General features: G+C 38.5%; 1 protein-coding gene across 1 annotated transcript in view; it reads left to right on the top strand.

Moving 5' to 3' along the window:
- necab3 (N-terminal EF-hand calcium binding protein 3) overlaps positions 1 to 15,469 on the top strand; it is a 46,499-nt gene that overhangs the window by 8,419 nt on the left and 22,611 nt on the right. Inside the window, exons 2-3 of the mRNA XM_060868225.1 lie at positions 805 to 829; positions 14,667 to 14,775. Of these exons, the coding sequence (XP_060724208.1) occupies positions 805 to 829; positions 14,667 to 14,775 (134 nt within the window). The remainder of the gene's footprint in view (positions 1 to 804; positions 830 to 14,666; positions 14,776 to 15,469) is intronic.

The raw sequence follows: 15,469 nt of genomic DNA, 5'->3' as shown, positions 1-15,469 counted from the left end.
TGGCAGACGCTCTTATCCAGAGAGAAGTACAAGAGTCTCTCTCAGTGAATACATTAACACTGGTTCACTAGGTTACAGATTTGAGATACCAGTGTTAATGTATTCTCTATCAGTGAATACATTAACACTGGTTCACTAGGTTACAGATTTGAGATACCATCAACCTAAAACACTCTTCAGATTTTTCCTATATACACATAAAAAAAAAACAGGGAAAATAAGAGCAAATTTAAGGTAGGTCTTCACCTGTCGTTTCATCATCCTGTCTCAGTGTTAATTCAGGGACTCAGGAGGTGTTAACTGGACCAAAATACCAGCTCAGATCATTCATTTAATCATTCACAAAAGTTCATCTGTTGCCTTAAAATTATGAGTAAATCCAAGTCAAGTCAAGAAGCTTTTATTGTCATTTCAACCATGTATTGCTGATGCAGTACATAGTGAAATGAGACTAAAGATAAGTTTTGATTCAAGACAATGGATTACTTCAAGTTTCATTTTTGAAAACTTATATATCCAATACTTTTGACAGTTGGAGTTAGAGTAGAAACGAGTTCACAAGATTTACAGTCAGTTTCTAAAAATGTCTGCCATTTGCTAACGACCAATTAAAATCTTTATTAAAGTTTGGTGATGTTTTTTTAACCAGTGGTGAACAGAATATATGCACAGCCTCATGCTCAAAGTCTCTTGCTTTAATCATCTCGATTCTCTTCCAATCTAAACTTTGCTCTGAATTGCCTTCACATCATATACACTTTGCACTGATTGCCTTTACCCTCTTTCTTTTTTCTCTCCCTGCAGATTTTCCGCCGTGCAGACAAAAACGGTAGGTCTGACTTTATTCCTATATTCAAAGAAACCTACTTGCTATTTTCTTGACGTTGCATAATGACATTTCAGGAACTTTTACTTTTACAGTTTATTTCAGTGTCAGTTTCTCACAGCAGTTTGTATGAATAAAATGTACATTTAGCCTCAATTTAATTGCAAAAGTAAAACCTTAATGGATTTTGATCGCTTTGTATGTTCCGTTTGTTTAGCTACAATGAGTGAGTGATTTTACATAAATGTATTTTGCAAAGATGGACTGATTCACCACTGCAGAGCATCCCTGCATTCAGCAGTATGATTAATTAGGTAACTAGTAATTAATAAAGAAAACATTTCTGTGCTGAATTTTTTTTTTTGGAGCATGTGAAGCAAAAAAGCAGCCTAAGGAGTACACAAGGAAAAACACAACTAGCACTGATCTAGTTTGTAAGCTCACTTGGGAATTAGAATATGCAATACTTTGTAAATGGATGTTTGCTAATTTCCAATAAGGCCTGTACAGCGTTATTGTACAGGAAACAAAAAATAAAGAAAGTGTCATCGGAAAGCAGTGGCTTTTTTATTTGAGTACTTTTTCATTTTAAAGAAAACAATGCGGAGAACGGATGAGAATGGAAGACGTTACATGCTGTCCAAACAAATCAGAAAGGAGCAGAGTCTCTAAGCCGAGTCGAGCCGAGCTGAGCCGTCATTGCAGAAATGATAATCGCTGCTCCCAAAATGACAATTACCTCTCCACTTCAATCATCTCTCCATCGGCATGAAATGATAAAGGAGGAAGAGAGAATGTGTGAGTCAGACAAAGGGTGTAAGAAAGATTTTAAATCACTGCCTTAACACCTTTCATTATACATAGACGAGTTACAAGTGGCTGATTGGTTACTGATTAATGCTTCTCAAAATAGTCCTTGCAGCAGTCCAGACACTTCACGATCTTGCTGTAACGTGTGTTTTGTGTGTGTTGTCTGCAACAGTTGAAGCATATCTTACTCTAGGGGCATATGCCACACACTAGGGGCAGCTAGAGAGAACATGTAGTTATCATTGAGCTTTAATCGTGAGTCTGGGAAATATAAGGACTAATCATATCACTGTGTAGCCAGACTGTATAGTTCCTTAAATACAGCAACCTTTTAAAATTAAACACATAAAAATTAAACACTCCTAAGCAATACACAATTGTCAGACTATAAATGACTATGGAAAGGACATTATTTAAAATAACGATCTCTGTTGTTTATAACAATTTATAATCACACCATCCAGTGTCACCCAAATGAGCATGGGTTCCCTTTCGATTCTGTTTCCTCTCAAGGTTTCTCCCTTTTTGTTTCTCTGGTTGGGGGAACTATGTATGGGTTTTAGCACTGAGGCATGGAAAGTGGGTGAGATGTGGTAGGTCGACGGGAGTCGGAGTGTGGTGAGAGTTAAATTGGCGGATTATTTTGAACGGGCCAATGAAACGAGGGCTTAAATTGCTTAAGGTGTCTTAGCTTAAGGTGTTAGGTGGAGAGGGACACGCATTCCCTGAATTGGAATGGGTGGTGTGTGCGTCTTTGCCTGTTGGCTTGGATCTGTTGTCTCCGTATGGCCTGTTGGACGCGAACATGAACGCTTTCCCAGACTGGCTCTGTCCTATGTCAGTATGACATAGGATGGCTCACTGGATCAGGGGAACAATGAGGGTTGGTATCCCATTACATACTGAAAGGGCATTAGGCCTGTGGAGTAGTGGGTAATTGAATTTTGTGCATACTTGTCCCATGGTAGGAACTCACTACACCAATGTTGTTCTTGGTTCTTAGAGTTCTTAGATAGTGGCTGTTGTCTTGGTTGAGCCTTTCTACCTGTACCTTAGATTGAGGGTGACAGCTTGATGTTAGACTGACATTGATGTTCAGGAGGCAGCAAAGTGCTTTCCATACTTGGGAGGTGAATTGTGTTCCCTGGTCCGATACGATGTCCTCAGGAAGGCCGTAAACTTGAAATACCTGGTGAAATAAGGCTTGGGCGGTTTCCATGGCAGTAGGTAGGCCTTTTAGAGGTAAGAGATGGCAGGCCTTGGAGAAATGATCAGTGGTAACAAGGATCGTGGTATAACCATTCGAACTAGAAAGGTCTGTAATAAAGTCCACAGCAAGGTGGGACCAAGGTCGGTGAGGAATAGGTAGTGGTTCCAGGAGCCCAGTGGGGAGCTGGTGACTGGCTTTAGTTTCGGGGCATATTTGACAAGCTTTAACTTACGTTTCCACATCCTTTGCAAGTGAAGGCAACCAGAAAGTATTTTGAACAAGGGCTGTGGGTAGGATGGGTTTGTGACATGTGGATTGGAGCAGTGGGTCTTGAGAGGGCATCTGCTTTACTATTCTTTGTACCTGGATGATACGTTACTGTGAAGTGGAAGTGTGTAAAAAAATAAAGCCCACCTAGCTTGGCATGGGTTGAGGTGCTTGGCATATTTTATGTATTCAAGGTTTTTATGTTCGGTTATGACCTGAAATGGGTGTTTTCCTCTATCCAGCCAATGTCGCCATTCCTCTAGAGCTTCCTTGATGGACAAAAGTTATCTTTTGTTAACATAGTAATTATCTTCCCCTTATGTTTTGGGAGTAAAAGGCCCAGGTATTGTTTCCCAGGTTCACCGTGGTGTTGAGAGAGTGCAACTCCAGTATCATAACTGGATGTGTCTACCCCCACAAGGAAAGGTGTTTCGGGGTCAGGGTGTTTCAGGATTATAGCCGTGATGAAGCAGGTTTTCAGTTTTTTAAAAGGTGCTTTAGAGGCTTCATCCCAGAGGATTCGTTTAGGGTTGCAACAGAGAAGGGAGGTGATGGGAGAGGCGATGGAACTATAGTTCCGGATGAAGCGGCGATAGCAGTTCCCTCACTGTAAGGGGTAAGGGCCACTCTTTCACCACCTTAATCTTGCTTTGATCCATCTCCCAAGAATAAAATGGTGTTTTTGTGAAACTCACATTTCTCAGCTTTAACGTAGAGCTGGTGCTGGGACAAGTGTCAAAGAACTGTCTGAACGTGGTAAATGTGTTCCTCCCAGATGGGTGAGTAAATGAGGATGTCGTCAATGTAGGCAATAACAGCGATTGAGCATGTCTCCGAGAATTTTGTTAATGAAGGCATGGAACACAGCTGGAGCATTAGTTAGTCCATACGGCATAACTAAGTATTCATAGTACCTCCTGGTGGTGTGGAAAGAGGTTTTCCACTCATCCCCTCCTTTAATGCAAATGAAGTTATGCGCACTCCATAAATTGAGTTTTGTAATGATGCAGGCCTCTCAGAGCTGTTCGAGGGCTGCAGGGACTAGAGGATGTGGAAATGGGTAGTGGACAGTGACAGAGTTCATGTCTCTGTAATCGATGCAGGGCCGGAGACTGCCATCCTTTTTTTCCACAAAATAGAATCCCACTGCTGCAGAGGAAGTAGATGGCTGAATATACCCGGCCGTCAACGCTTTGTCGACGTCAGAGCTTTGTCCTCCATAGCTTTACTCTTGGGATAGATAAGAGGTATACTCTGCATTTCGGGGGCAAAGTGTTATGTAGGCGGTCAATGGCACAGTCCTCTGGGCAACGTGGGGGTAATCTCATGCCTTTGCCTTTGACAAAAATCATGTTGAAGTCATGACATTCAGTTGGAATTTTTGTGGTGTGCTGGATTTCAAAGCTTTCTACAGAGGTGGTTAGACATGGGCGCACCAGTAGGTTCTTTAACAGGAATAGTTAAATTTGGTCTGGAAACCAGCCCACCTTAGGTTTTGGGCGAGATTCTTTGGGCATGTGGTACACCTATGACCAGATTGATTGCATTAAAATCATAGCCAAAGATAGCGATGAAGTCTTCTTCTGTGACTTGCATTCTCCCCAGTTGCATGGGTCCCCCTGGTGACTGTGAGTGGTTTTAAAATCCAGTCTATTGTGGCTGGTAGGCCAAGAGGGCCTAATGCTTCGTTGCTGACACATAAGATTATCTATATGGATGTTGTCACAGCAGGCCAGTTCTGATTGTAGTGTTGGGTGTAAAAACTTGTGTAGCCATGCCATGACTGGTGAAATCCTGTGCCATTTTGGACAAGTTGCAAATGGAAAAGTAAAGCTGACTAACCGCCATGAAAAGGGAACTGCAGTAATTGAGACGTGATGTAATAAAAGTATGCAGGATGTTTGGGATTTTTGGTATATTTGATTAAGTGTGAGACCTGTTTTTGAAACAGTCTTGAGATCAAATTCCTGGCTTTATAAAAAAAAAAAAATAAACCAGCAAAACAACCAAAAAAAAAAAAAAAAAACAAACGAAAATGGAAGGCTATAATTAGCTTCAAATACACAAGTGTGTACTGCTTAGCGCTGTGTGTAAAATCGATCTGCTCCAGGGGCCAGGTGTCAAATAACATGATTTTACTGTTACTTTATATTTCATAGGTCTTAGACTGTTAAGGAAAAGTATCTGGCTGTAAAATTAAAAATACAAGAGCAACATCTGAAACAATATAGCAAAGTCTTTTAAAAATACAGTGTGTTGCTCCGTATTTCTGTCTTTTTTTGTATTCTTTGTTGTTGCATTATTTGATGATTTTTAAAATATATACAATTTGATATAAACAAATTAAATCTAGCAAGTAATCATAAAGTAATCATTAATTAGTAATCATATTAAATGACAGGAATAATGTGGAATAATGTGACATTTGTTAAAAAAAAGAATGCGTATGTTGTGGGATTGTGATGCTGAATGTTGTACAAGCACCACAGTCTGAGGTGTGTTAATCTTCTTATACTGTAGCAATTTGCCATTGATTACAATGTTTATTAATAAACAACTTGTCATGCATTATAATGGTTTATGGTTAGGTTCAATGTTGTGGAACATTTGGGAGATAAGTTATTTCCTGTTTTTGCCTGCTGTACAGCTGAGATAAAGAGAGAGACTCTCTCTCTCTCTCTCTCTCACACACACACACACACACACAACTACACACACAAGCACACACAACTACACACACACAAACAGATTGGCATCTTAATATATGAAGAATCCTGATTTGAGACTGTCTGCCCTAAATGAGCCTGGGTACACAAACTTTAGTATTTAGGTCAAGGAAAAATTCATATTAAATATGTAAAAGCCTGTTTTTCTATATTGGACGTATTAGATATGTTTCAGATTAAGTGAGAACTTTCATGTACTGTAAAAATGTACACACTTGTTTTTAGACTATTGATGAATCATGGTGTCTATGGAGCCTTGGCAAGCATCAAATTGTGTAGATTCTAAACAAACAACAACAAAAAAAAGAAATCATCTTGTGAAGGTTTTAAAATTGTAGGATATTGTCACAGATCTTCCATTCATGCTGAGCGCTGTGAACCGAGCCATATAGCACACAGCGCTATGGCGCTCATGTCCACCTTGTTCTATGTTTTTATGTGTTTTGTTTTGATTTTGCTTATGTCACTGTCCATGTATAGTCACTGGTTGTTGCCTTGATTTGTCACGATCAGTCTGTCTGGTTTTGAATCTTCCCTTTGAATATTCTTTTTTAACTTCTAGTGTGATTTTTAAAGTATTTGTTTCAGTTTATGCTGACAATACAAATACAAGCCTTTGTTCTTTGTTTCGTTTCTTTGGTCTCGATTTCTTGGTTTTATTTTTGCTCTCAATCATTTTTTGCCATTGCCTTCTATAGCCTGTTTGCTTATTGCCTGAACTAGTGCCTGAAGTATTTAGATTTTGTCTCTGTATTCTGGTTTGTCTTCTGTTGTTATTGTGGTTATTAAATCTCTTCACCTGCACTTGTATGATGGTAAAGAATGTGAATATTTTATACACAATGTAGCTTACTATTTCATATTTTAACATAACAAACTGGACTGTACAGAGCCAGAAGCAATAGTTTCAGGTATGCTAAATCAAATTAATTTTGATTCCATTTGAATTTTGGAAGAAATGTTATACATTCATGTAAATGTAAATAAAGTTTCAGGAATACATGATCTTTTCATTTTAATTCATTCCCTTCATTCCAAAATCAATTGCAAATAGATTTTGGAATATGTAATATAAAATATTAGTATGAAGTGGCTGATTATAGGAGTTACCCACATGGCTTTAACTGTTAAAGTGAGTTTGGCTCTGATGGGTGAAAATGCTCTGTCACTCTTTTGGATTGCCATCACTTATTTTACTGAGGTGTACTATACAGAGAGAGAGAGAGAGAGAGAGAGAGAGAGAGAGAGTTTTTAGGTATAATTAGGGTGTGTTACATATGATTTGGTGTATATGGGTGTATGTGTTCTGACATACATGAGTGTGATTTTGTTTGCCTCTCAACTCACTTACAGTATCTCACGGAAGTGAATACACACCTCACATTTTTGTAAATATTTTTTAAAAACAACTGAAGATACGACACTTTGCTAGTAGTGAGTGTACAGCTTGTATAACAGTTCAAATTTGATGTCCCCTCAAAATAACTCAACACACAGCCATTAATGTCTAAAAACGTTGGCCACAAAAGTGAGTACACCCCTAAGAGAAAATGTCCAAATTGGACCCAATTAGCCATTTAGTCTCCCCGGTGTCATGTGACTCCTTAGTGTTACAAGGTCTCAGGTGTGAATGGGGAGCTGGTGTGTTAAATTTGGTGTAATCACTCTCACGCTCTCATACTAACGAGTCACCTGACACCACATGCCCAGTGGTTGTTGGCCCAGTTTAACCAGACATCTTAGTAGGGCTAGTCTTACTGACCATTCTATCAGTAGATACATAACAAACTTGCTTGCTATAGCCTTTCATGCATGAAGCTTTATAAATATGGGCTTGTTACGAAGTTTAGTCTGTATCAAACTTTCATGTAAACTTAAAACAAATTCTAATGGTTAGTGACAGTTTAATATAGCTGAGCATATGATAATTTCTCCACCGTGCCTTTGTTATTCACATAAACTGGTAATAAAAGGCTGGACTAATAACAAAGACAACATAATAATCGGGTTAAGTTGCAGCAAAATTAGTTCCAGTTTGTACACAGATCTGAGAAGTAGAGTAGCTTTAGTAGCTCACAGTCTAGCTGAGGGATACGCAATTAGGTGAGTGTGTGAAAAAACTTTAAAATCAGATCTGTATGTTTACTTTGGTGATACAGTTGCAAAATTCTTATTATAAAGCAATAATCAAGACAAAGAATAAACCCAGGACATACAAGTTTATTATAAAATAATTTCTAAACTTAGCAAATTAGATCCTCCCCAAAAGGAACAGATAAAAGATTTATATAGAACTACAAGCTAATTTGAGATTAAGAAGAACGGAGAGAGGAGAGGAAGTGGAGAAGAGAGGAAGAGGAGAAGCGAGGAAGAGGAGAAGAGAGGAAAAGGAAAAGAGAAATGAAGAGAAAAGAAACGAAGAGAAATGAAGTGAAGAGAAATTAATTAAAATGAAGGAAAGAATGGATGAGAAAAAAAGAAGAGAGGGAGAGTAATTGAAGAAGAAATGAGATTGATTGGTATTGTAAGAGCACAGCAAAAAGAATCCGGATATAGGCAAAGTGAACAGAAGAAGGGATAAGGTCCAGGCTGTGGACAGATGGGAAGGCTGGACAGATCAGATTTGAGATTTCAAAGCTCCATATCCTCTTTAATTAAGAATGCTTTAGGCTTATATCTGAGTTTCGGGGATTATAAAGGAGACAGATGAAAGTATTAATAAAGTGCAGACAGGTGACCAAAAACAGACAAAACAAGAACCGGCACATGAACAGAGGACAGCAGGCAAAAACATCCAGACTGTGTAAGACTATGACACATACAACAATACAAATAGATTGTTGAAGAAACACAGAAGCCAGAAGTTAAATAAGGCTGCTTATGTGGAGTAACATGAAGCAGGTGTGTGACCAGTGAGACATGTGACTCTTAAGTAAGTATATCAAAATTACAAAATACAGCAGCCACTACGTGTAACAGATGACTACTGTTTTCACAAAAAAAATAATAACTTTCTCATGGGTGTTTCTATACTCAGTTGAGTAAGTGAACAATGGTCCACAGCAACAGCTTATATCTGCCTAATTAAGGCATGCCATAAATCTCATGTGTTCAAATAGAACCAAATATGTGCCTCTTTTTATTCATCCTGATGTTCTGCTTTTGTTGTTCCTCTAAGGGATCAAATCACATGTTTACAAGTGCATCTCAATAAATTAGAATGTTGTGGAAAAGTTCATTTATTTCATTAATTCAACTCAAATAGTGAAACTTGTGTATTATATAAATTCATTACACGCAGACTGATGTAGTTTAAGTCTTTGGTTTATGATGATTTTGACTCACATTTAACAAAAACCCACCAATTCACTATCTAAAAAAACTAGAATACTTCATAAGACCAATAAAAACGTTTTAGTGAATTGTTGGCCTTCTGGAATACTGAGGTGATCAGTCTGTGGCACTGCTGAGGTGGTATGGAAGCCCAGGTTTCTTTGACAGTGGCCTTTAGCTCATCTGCTTTTTTGGTCTCTTGTTTCTCATTTTCCTCTTGACAGTACCTTATAGATTCTCTATGGGGTTCAGGTCTGGTGAGTTTGCTGGCCAGTCAAGCACACCAACACCATGGTCATTTAACCAACTTTTGGTGCTTTTGGCAGTGTGTGCATGTGCCAAATCCTGCTGGAAAATGAAATCAGCATCTTTAAAAATGCTGGTCAGCAGAAGGAAGCATGAAGTGCTCTAAAATGTCTTGGTAAACAGGTGCAGTGACTTTGGTTTTCACCAGCAGATGACATTGCACCCCAACTCATCATGGACTGTGGAAACTTAACACTGGACTTCACGCAACTTGGGCTATGAGCTTCTCCACATTTCCTCCAGACTCTAGGACCTTGGTTTCCAAATAAAATACAAAACTTGCTCTGATCTGAAAAGAGGACTTTGGACCAATGGGCAACTGGGCATCCAGGTATTTCTCTCCATAGCCCAGCTAAGATGCCTTTGACGTTGTCTGTGGTTCAGGAGTGGCTTAACAAGAGGAATACAACAACTGTATCCAAATTCTTTGACACGTCTGTGTGTGGTGGCTCTTGATGCCTTGACCCCAGCCTCAGTCCATTCCTTGTGAATTTCACCCAAATTCTTGAATCGATTTTGCTTGACAAGCCTTTCAAGGCTGCAGTTCTCTTGGTTTGTTGTGCATCTTTTTCTTACACACTTTTTCCTTCCACTCAACTCTCTGTTAACATGCTTGGATAAGCACTCTGTGAACAGCCAGCCCTGGTGTCAATGATTGTCTTCTGGACAACTGTCAGATCAGCAGTCTTCCCCATGATTGTGTAGCCTAGTGAACCAAAATGAGAGGCCATGTTGATGGCTCAAGAAACCTTTGCAGGTGTTTTCAGTTGATTAGCTGATTAACATGTCACCATATTCAAATTTTTTGAATTGGTGGGTTTTTGTTAAATGTGAGCCAAAATCATCAAAATTAAAAGTACCAAAGACTTAAAATACTTCAGTCTGTGTGTAATTCAGTACACACAGACTGAAGTATTTTAAGTCTTTGGTACTTTTAATTTTGATGATTTAATACATGAGTTTCACTATTTGAGTTGAACTACTGAAATAAATGAACTTTTGCATGACATTCTTATTTATTGAGATGCACCTGTATAGTTTTGATAAATGGGTCATTCTTTTGAGAACATATTTAAACGTATGGAAATCCTGTTGTTTGTTCCAGTTCTATTGTTTGCGTGATGGAGAAAGTAAGTATAATCTCAGTCTAGTGGTGTATCAGTACTCCAGGCTCTGTTCTTACTTTAAATAACCCGTATTGGATTTCTAGCCTATTGATCATTCAAGGGAGAGGGCAGGCTCAATCGCAGGGGCATATGAACAAACCCCAGCATGAGCTGGAGAAAGTATGATTTATTTAACAAGAGGGTGCTGATGGTGAAGAAGAATGACAGCAGTGCACTTCTAGCATGTTGTGGTGAAAGTGTCACAAACCTTGGTCTTGCTCTTTAGTACACACTTGTTGACTGTGTGTGCTGATTTCCCATTGGGGGAATCGTACTTGTGCCTTGTGGCTGATTATCTCAAGTGGAATTTGTTAGCTGAGCTCTAAGTGATCAAATCAAATAGCAAGTGGCATCTTTAAGAGCTGGACCTGCGATCTTATTCCTGTCAGATCAAGGTTTATGTTTCCAACTGCTTCGCTGAGACAAGCTGACGCAACTTCTCTACTTGATTCACATAAAGTTTACAAGCTGATCACAGCTCCAAGGTCCTTGGTTCAGACCTGAGCTCAGCTTTCTGTCTGGGTCTTGAGTTTCACACGCTGTCAACATTTCCGTGTGGATTCTCTGGGTTCTTCCTTCCTTCAGAAAATATGCCAGGAGGTGGACTGGCTAGACTAAATTGTCCAAGGTTGGAATGCCTACATGAATTGTGTATGCATGGTGCCCTCAGTGGACTGGCATCCCATTTAATGCTTGTCCCCATCTGAGGATCTAAACTGGCCAAGGCAAAGTACTGTAGTTAAATAAAAAGCTAGCTAACTGAAAAGCACTGCATTTTTTTATTATGCTGTTTTCCCTTGTTCTACCATTTTTTGAGGCACAGTTGTTGGTTAGAAATTTAGGAGATTGGTGAGGATTACTGATACATAAGATCTTTTGACGTTGGTCTTTTGACATTTTTGTCATTATTTGACAAACAAATGTACTCAAATGTAAGTACTGTAAATGTGCTCGATGTGCTCCATTATTAAAATGACCCATTAAATGAATGTTTTAAACTGATGCCATTAAGTAGGTTATTTGGAGATAATCATCTACATGATTCTTCATAGCTGATTTCATAGCTGAAATCATAGCTGATTTAGCCAAAAATGGCTAAAAAAAATAAATAACACATGGAAACCCATGAGTCACTGCCTGGATGAGGGAAGTAGAGTCATTTGAGATATACAAGTCCTTTTAAGGCCTAAAGGAAAATGTATGTTAATGAGTAAAAGGTATATATTTTTCTCAGAAATGTAATTGAGTATTCACTTTCAGTAACACTTGGGTAAAGTATAAATACTGCTAAAGTATAAATACCAACCTCAGTACAGAATACAATTATTGAAGGATTTCCACCCCTGGATTAATTGCCCCTGGAATAAGACAAAGGAGCCCATTAGATTTAGCCTGAGTAAGCAGAGCAGAAGAGTAGATGAAATCCATGTGGAATTGAATCTACTTTAATGTACATCAAACATTGTGCTAGAGATTGAAGTGAAGCTCTTACACAGCACTAGAATATTGCTTGACAGCACAATTCCCCTGCTGAGACTTCTTAGGACTGACCTTGCAATACTAATCCATGAGACTTTTCTGCTTAGGTACTTACATTTTTACCTCTGCGTGGGAGTCCTCTCTGCCCTAATACTGTCAAAGTCACCCCTACAGCATTGCTAACCCACGCACAAGCAACAATATAGCAGGAAACTAACTTCTTCGATATCAAGTTTTCCAGAGCCTTCAGTGATGCTACAGGTATGTCAAGTGAGAAGAATGACCCTGGAAAGCTCTTTTATCCTACATAAATGGATTTCCGGAAAAAGGCATACCAGTTCTTTCTCTTTTTCTTGGATTTTGTTTGCTTTCCTGTTTCCTGATCACCTCGAAGATTGAAAAAGACAATAGTCCTTGACTTTTAAAAGAAATACTTCAGAAGTCGAGCTGATAAAAGATTCTGATCAGGGATGTTTCCAAGCTGCTTGGGACCAGGTGGCTGCCATGTTTGTCCTTGAAATAACTAAGCAGACCATAATATGGACCTTTTCACCTGCTTGGCTAATTATAAGTCTCATCATTTAGCCAGCATGTCAGTCTTCTGGATTGTCTTCAGATGTTTTCTTTAGGTTTTTTTTTTTTTTTGATCAATTCATAGATTGGTCTTGGTTTTGTTTACCCTTTTCTGTACTGGAAAACAATTTTCCACTAAATATATTATATATTAGATCAATATAAATTTATTAGATACATAAATATCATTTAATGGCAGTATTAGATTTGGTGGTGATCATTAATTTGTCAGGACTCAGCCCGGACTTTGGCCATGTGCTTTTGTTGATGTTCTGTGTTCACGTGTCTGTCCCACCCTTGTCTCTTCCTCCCCACCTCTGCACACCTGTTCCTCATGTGTTAATTGTCATGAGTATTTAGTCGAACCACGTTGCCTTAAGCAGCGCAGAATCCTTTGTTGTTATTTGTCGTGTGTCCTAGTCTGTGTCCTTGTTTCATGTTTTTATTTATTAAACCCTGTTTATTTTTACGCTATCCTGCATTTGGTCTGTTTTATCCCTGCGACGCTGACACAATTGGCCTTGGGAACCGTGGTGTTTAGTGATTGATTTTTGGGAACAATGGTGATCAGTGATTGGTCATTTGAAACGATGGTGATCAGTGGTTGGTCATAGGGGGAAATGGTGATTAGTGATGTGTCACTGGGAATAACATTGATCAGTGATTGGTTATTGGAAATAATGCTGATCATTGATTGGTCATTGGGAAGAATGGTGATCAGTGATTGGTTGTTGAGAGCACTGCCATGACCAAGTGCAACTCAGTCATGCTTTTTGCACGCTGTTGTTGAATTAAAAAACACTCTCAACTCATATAACTAGCGGCCATGTGAGCTGGAGCACCGTATTGAGTGCTGGATAGTAACTAAATTGCAATTGAAAAAGTTGTTAGATTTGTTGCTGCCTACAAACAGGAAGTATTGAATAGATGATGAAGAACGAGTTATCTTCCAGGGGAGGGAACTTTGAGGTGTTATGTCCTGCCTGGGTTTGACAATTATGTTACTGTCTACATGCAGTGCTCCAAAGTATTTCCTGTGTCAGATTTATGCTACATTAAGAAGCCACCACATAACCTAAAGTCATACTTTGCTCAGATAGTCCCTCTTCTTTTTGCTCTGAATGTTGACTCAATCTTCCCTCTTCCTTGGAGTCTGCCTCTCAGCTGTTTTATCTAATTTACAACTGAAACTTTTTGAAGCTTAAATAAGCTAGAAGGTCCAGACCCAGGCAAGAAAATTCACCACAGACTCTGCAGCTCACGAATCACGTGTGTCAGACCAACTTCAAATATTAGATTTTTTTCTTTTAAAGCTACATTTATGTTTTAATTTCGAGGTGCAAAATGTATTTGATGTTGGGCCATCATGACCGAGCAGCCCATTGCATCTCTTAAAAATACATTTAAAAATTGGAAAAATGATTGAAAGTGCTAAGAGGAGAGAGATGCTCAGGCCTGCTGTGATTTAGGTCACATATGGCACCATCAAGCTGTGCACTAAGGGCTCAAACTGGTAATTTGATATTTGAGTTCTTCCAGCATGCGTGCTCTGTTAGGCTCCCTGTCAGCGTGATTGATAAAGTATACTGCACAAGCAGAGATTCAAGGGCACAGAAGCCAGATGCTACTCCATGTATAAGGACTGATGTATGATTCCAATCATATATGTGATAAATCCTTATGTGAGCAGTGATCTGTTTGACTGATGAGGAAAGCTTGTCAAATCCAAGTACACATTTTTATAGCTTTAAAAAAATTTATTTGACAATATTTACATGATTGGCACAGTAAGAGAAGTGATTATTAAAGTTTTTTTGTTGTTGTTTTGTTTATTTTTAAAAATGTGTTACTGTCATATTCATTCAATATAACCACAGACTTTCTTTGAAATATTTTTGTACTTGGTTATTTGGCTACATCTTTGTTAAAAAAAGATTATAATCTTCAAAACATTCTTCTCTTTGTGGTAGATGATGGTAAGCTCTCCTTTGAGGAATTCAAGGCTTACTTTTCTGATGGGATTCTCACGACTGAAGAGCTTCAGGAGCTTTTCTACTCAATCGATGGGCGGCAGACCAAGTATGTACTACTAGAATTTTGTGATTTTTAAATATATACTGTACATATATACACATATATGGAATTTTACCATTTCCCCTTAATTACTGCTCCCTGTGACTGGGAACACAGCTTGGCTTTTTAATGACGTTTGAACAATAAAGAAATGAGAAAAAGGAAAAAGTTGAAAGCTTTCATGAAAAAAAAACCCATCAAGGCGACAGTGAAAATTCCAAAAGAGACATTTCTTTCTTTAGCTCAAAGGATTGTGTTTGAAAGAATATATGAAAGACTTGGTTTTTAAGCTTAAAAATACTGCAGTGTAGGACCACATGGGAATGGATTCAATTTATTTTTTTCATTCTATGATCAAAACACTTCACTAACACTTTTAAAAAGGGCGCACAATCTGCAATCATGGCAACCAATTCCTTAGTAATTACTGTATTCAGAAATCTTCAGTTAATTAGTGTTCCCAGTATCCTGAAATAAAGATCTATTCCATGCTCAGCATGCATCTGGTTCTCTAAAGCAGAAACCCTACTCATTAAGGCGTTAAGCCAGCAGTTAGATGTTCAAAATCTGGTTCATGTTTTAGCCTGCTGAATAGTCCGGCTTTGCCACAGACTATAGAATCAGAAAAAAATCCAGGAAAAAAATATGAGTAGATTATACTACAAATCCTACTTCCTAATGGACTCAGCTTAGACAGAAA

This window comes from Tachysurus vachellii, chromosome 4, assembly GCF_030014155.1.
Source record: "Tachysurus vachellii isolate PV-2020 chromosome 4, HZAU_Pvac_v1, whole genome shotgun sequence".
NCBI classification, from domain to species: domain Eukaryota; kingdom Metazoa; phylum Chordata; class Actinopteri; order Siluriformes; family Bagridae; genus Tachysurus; species Tachysurus vachellii.
The sequence above is the reverse complement of the archived record's forward strand: the minus strand, read 5'-3'. Positions and strand labels throughout refer to the sequence as shown.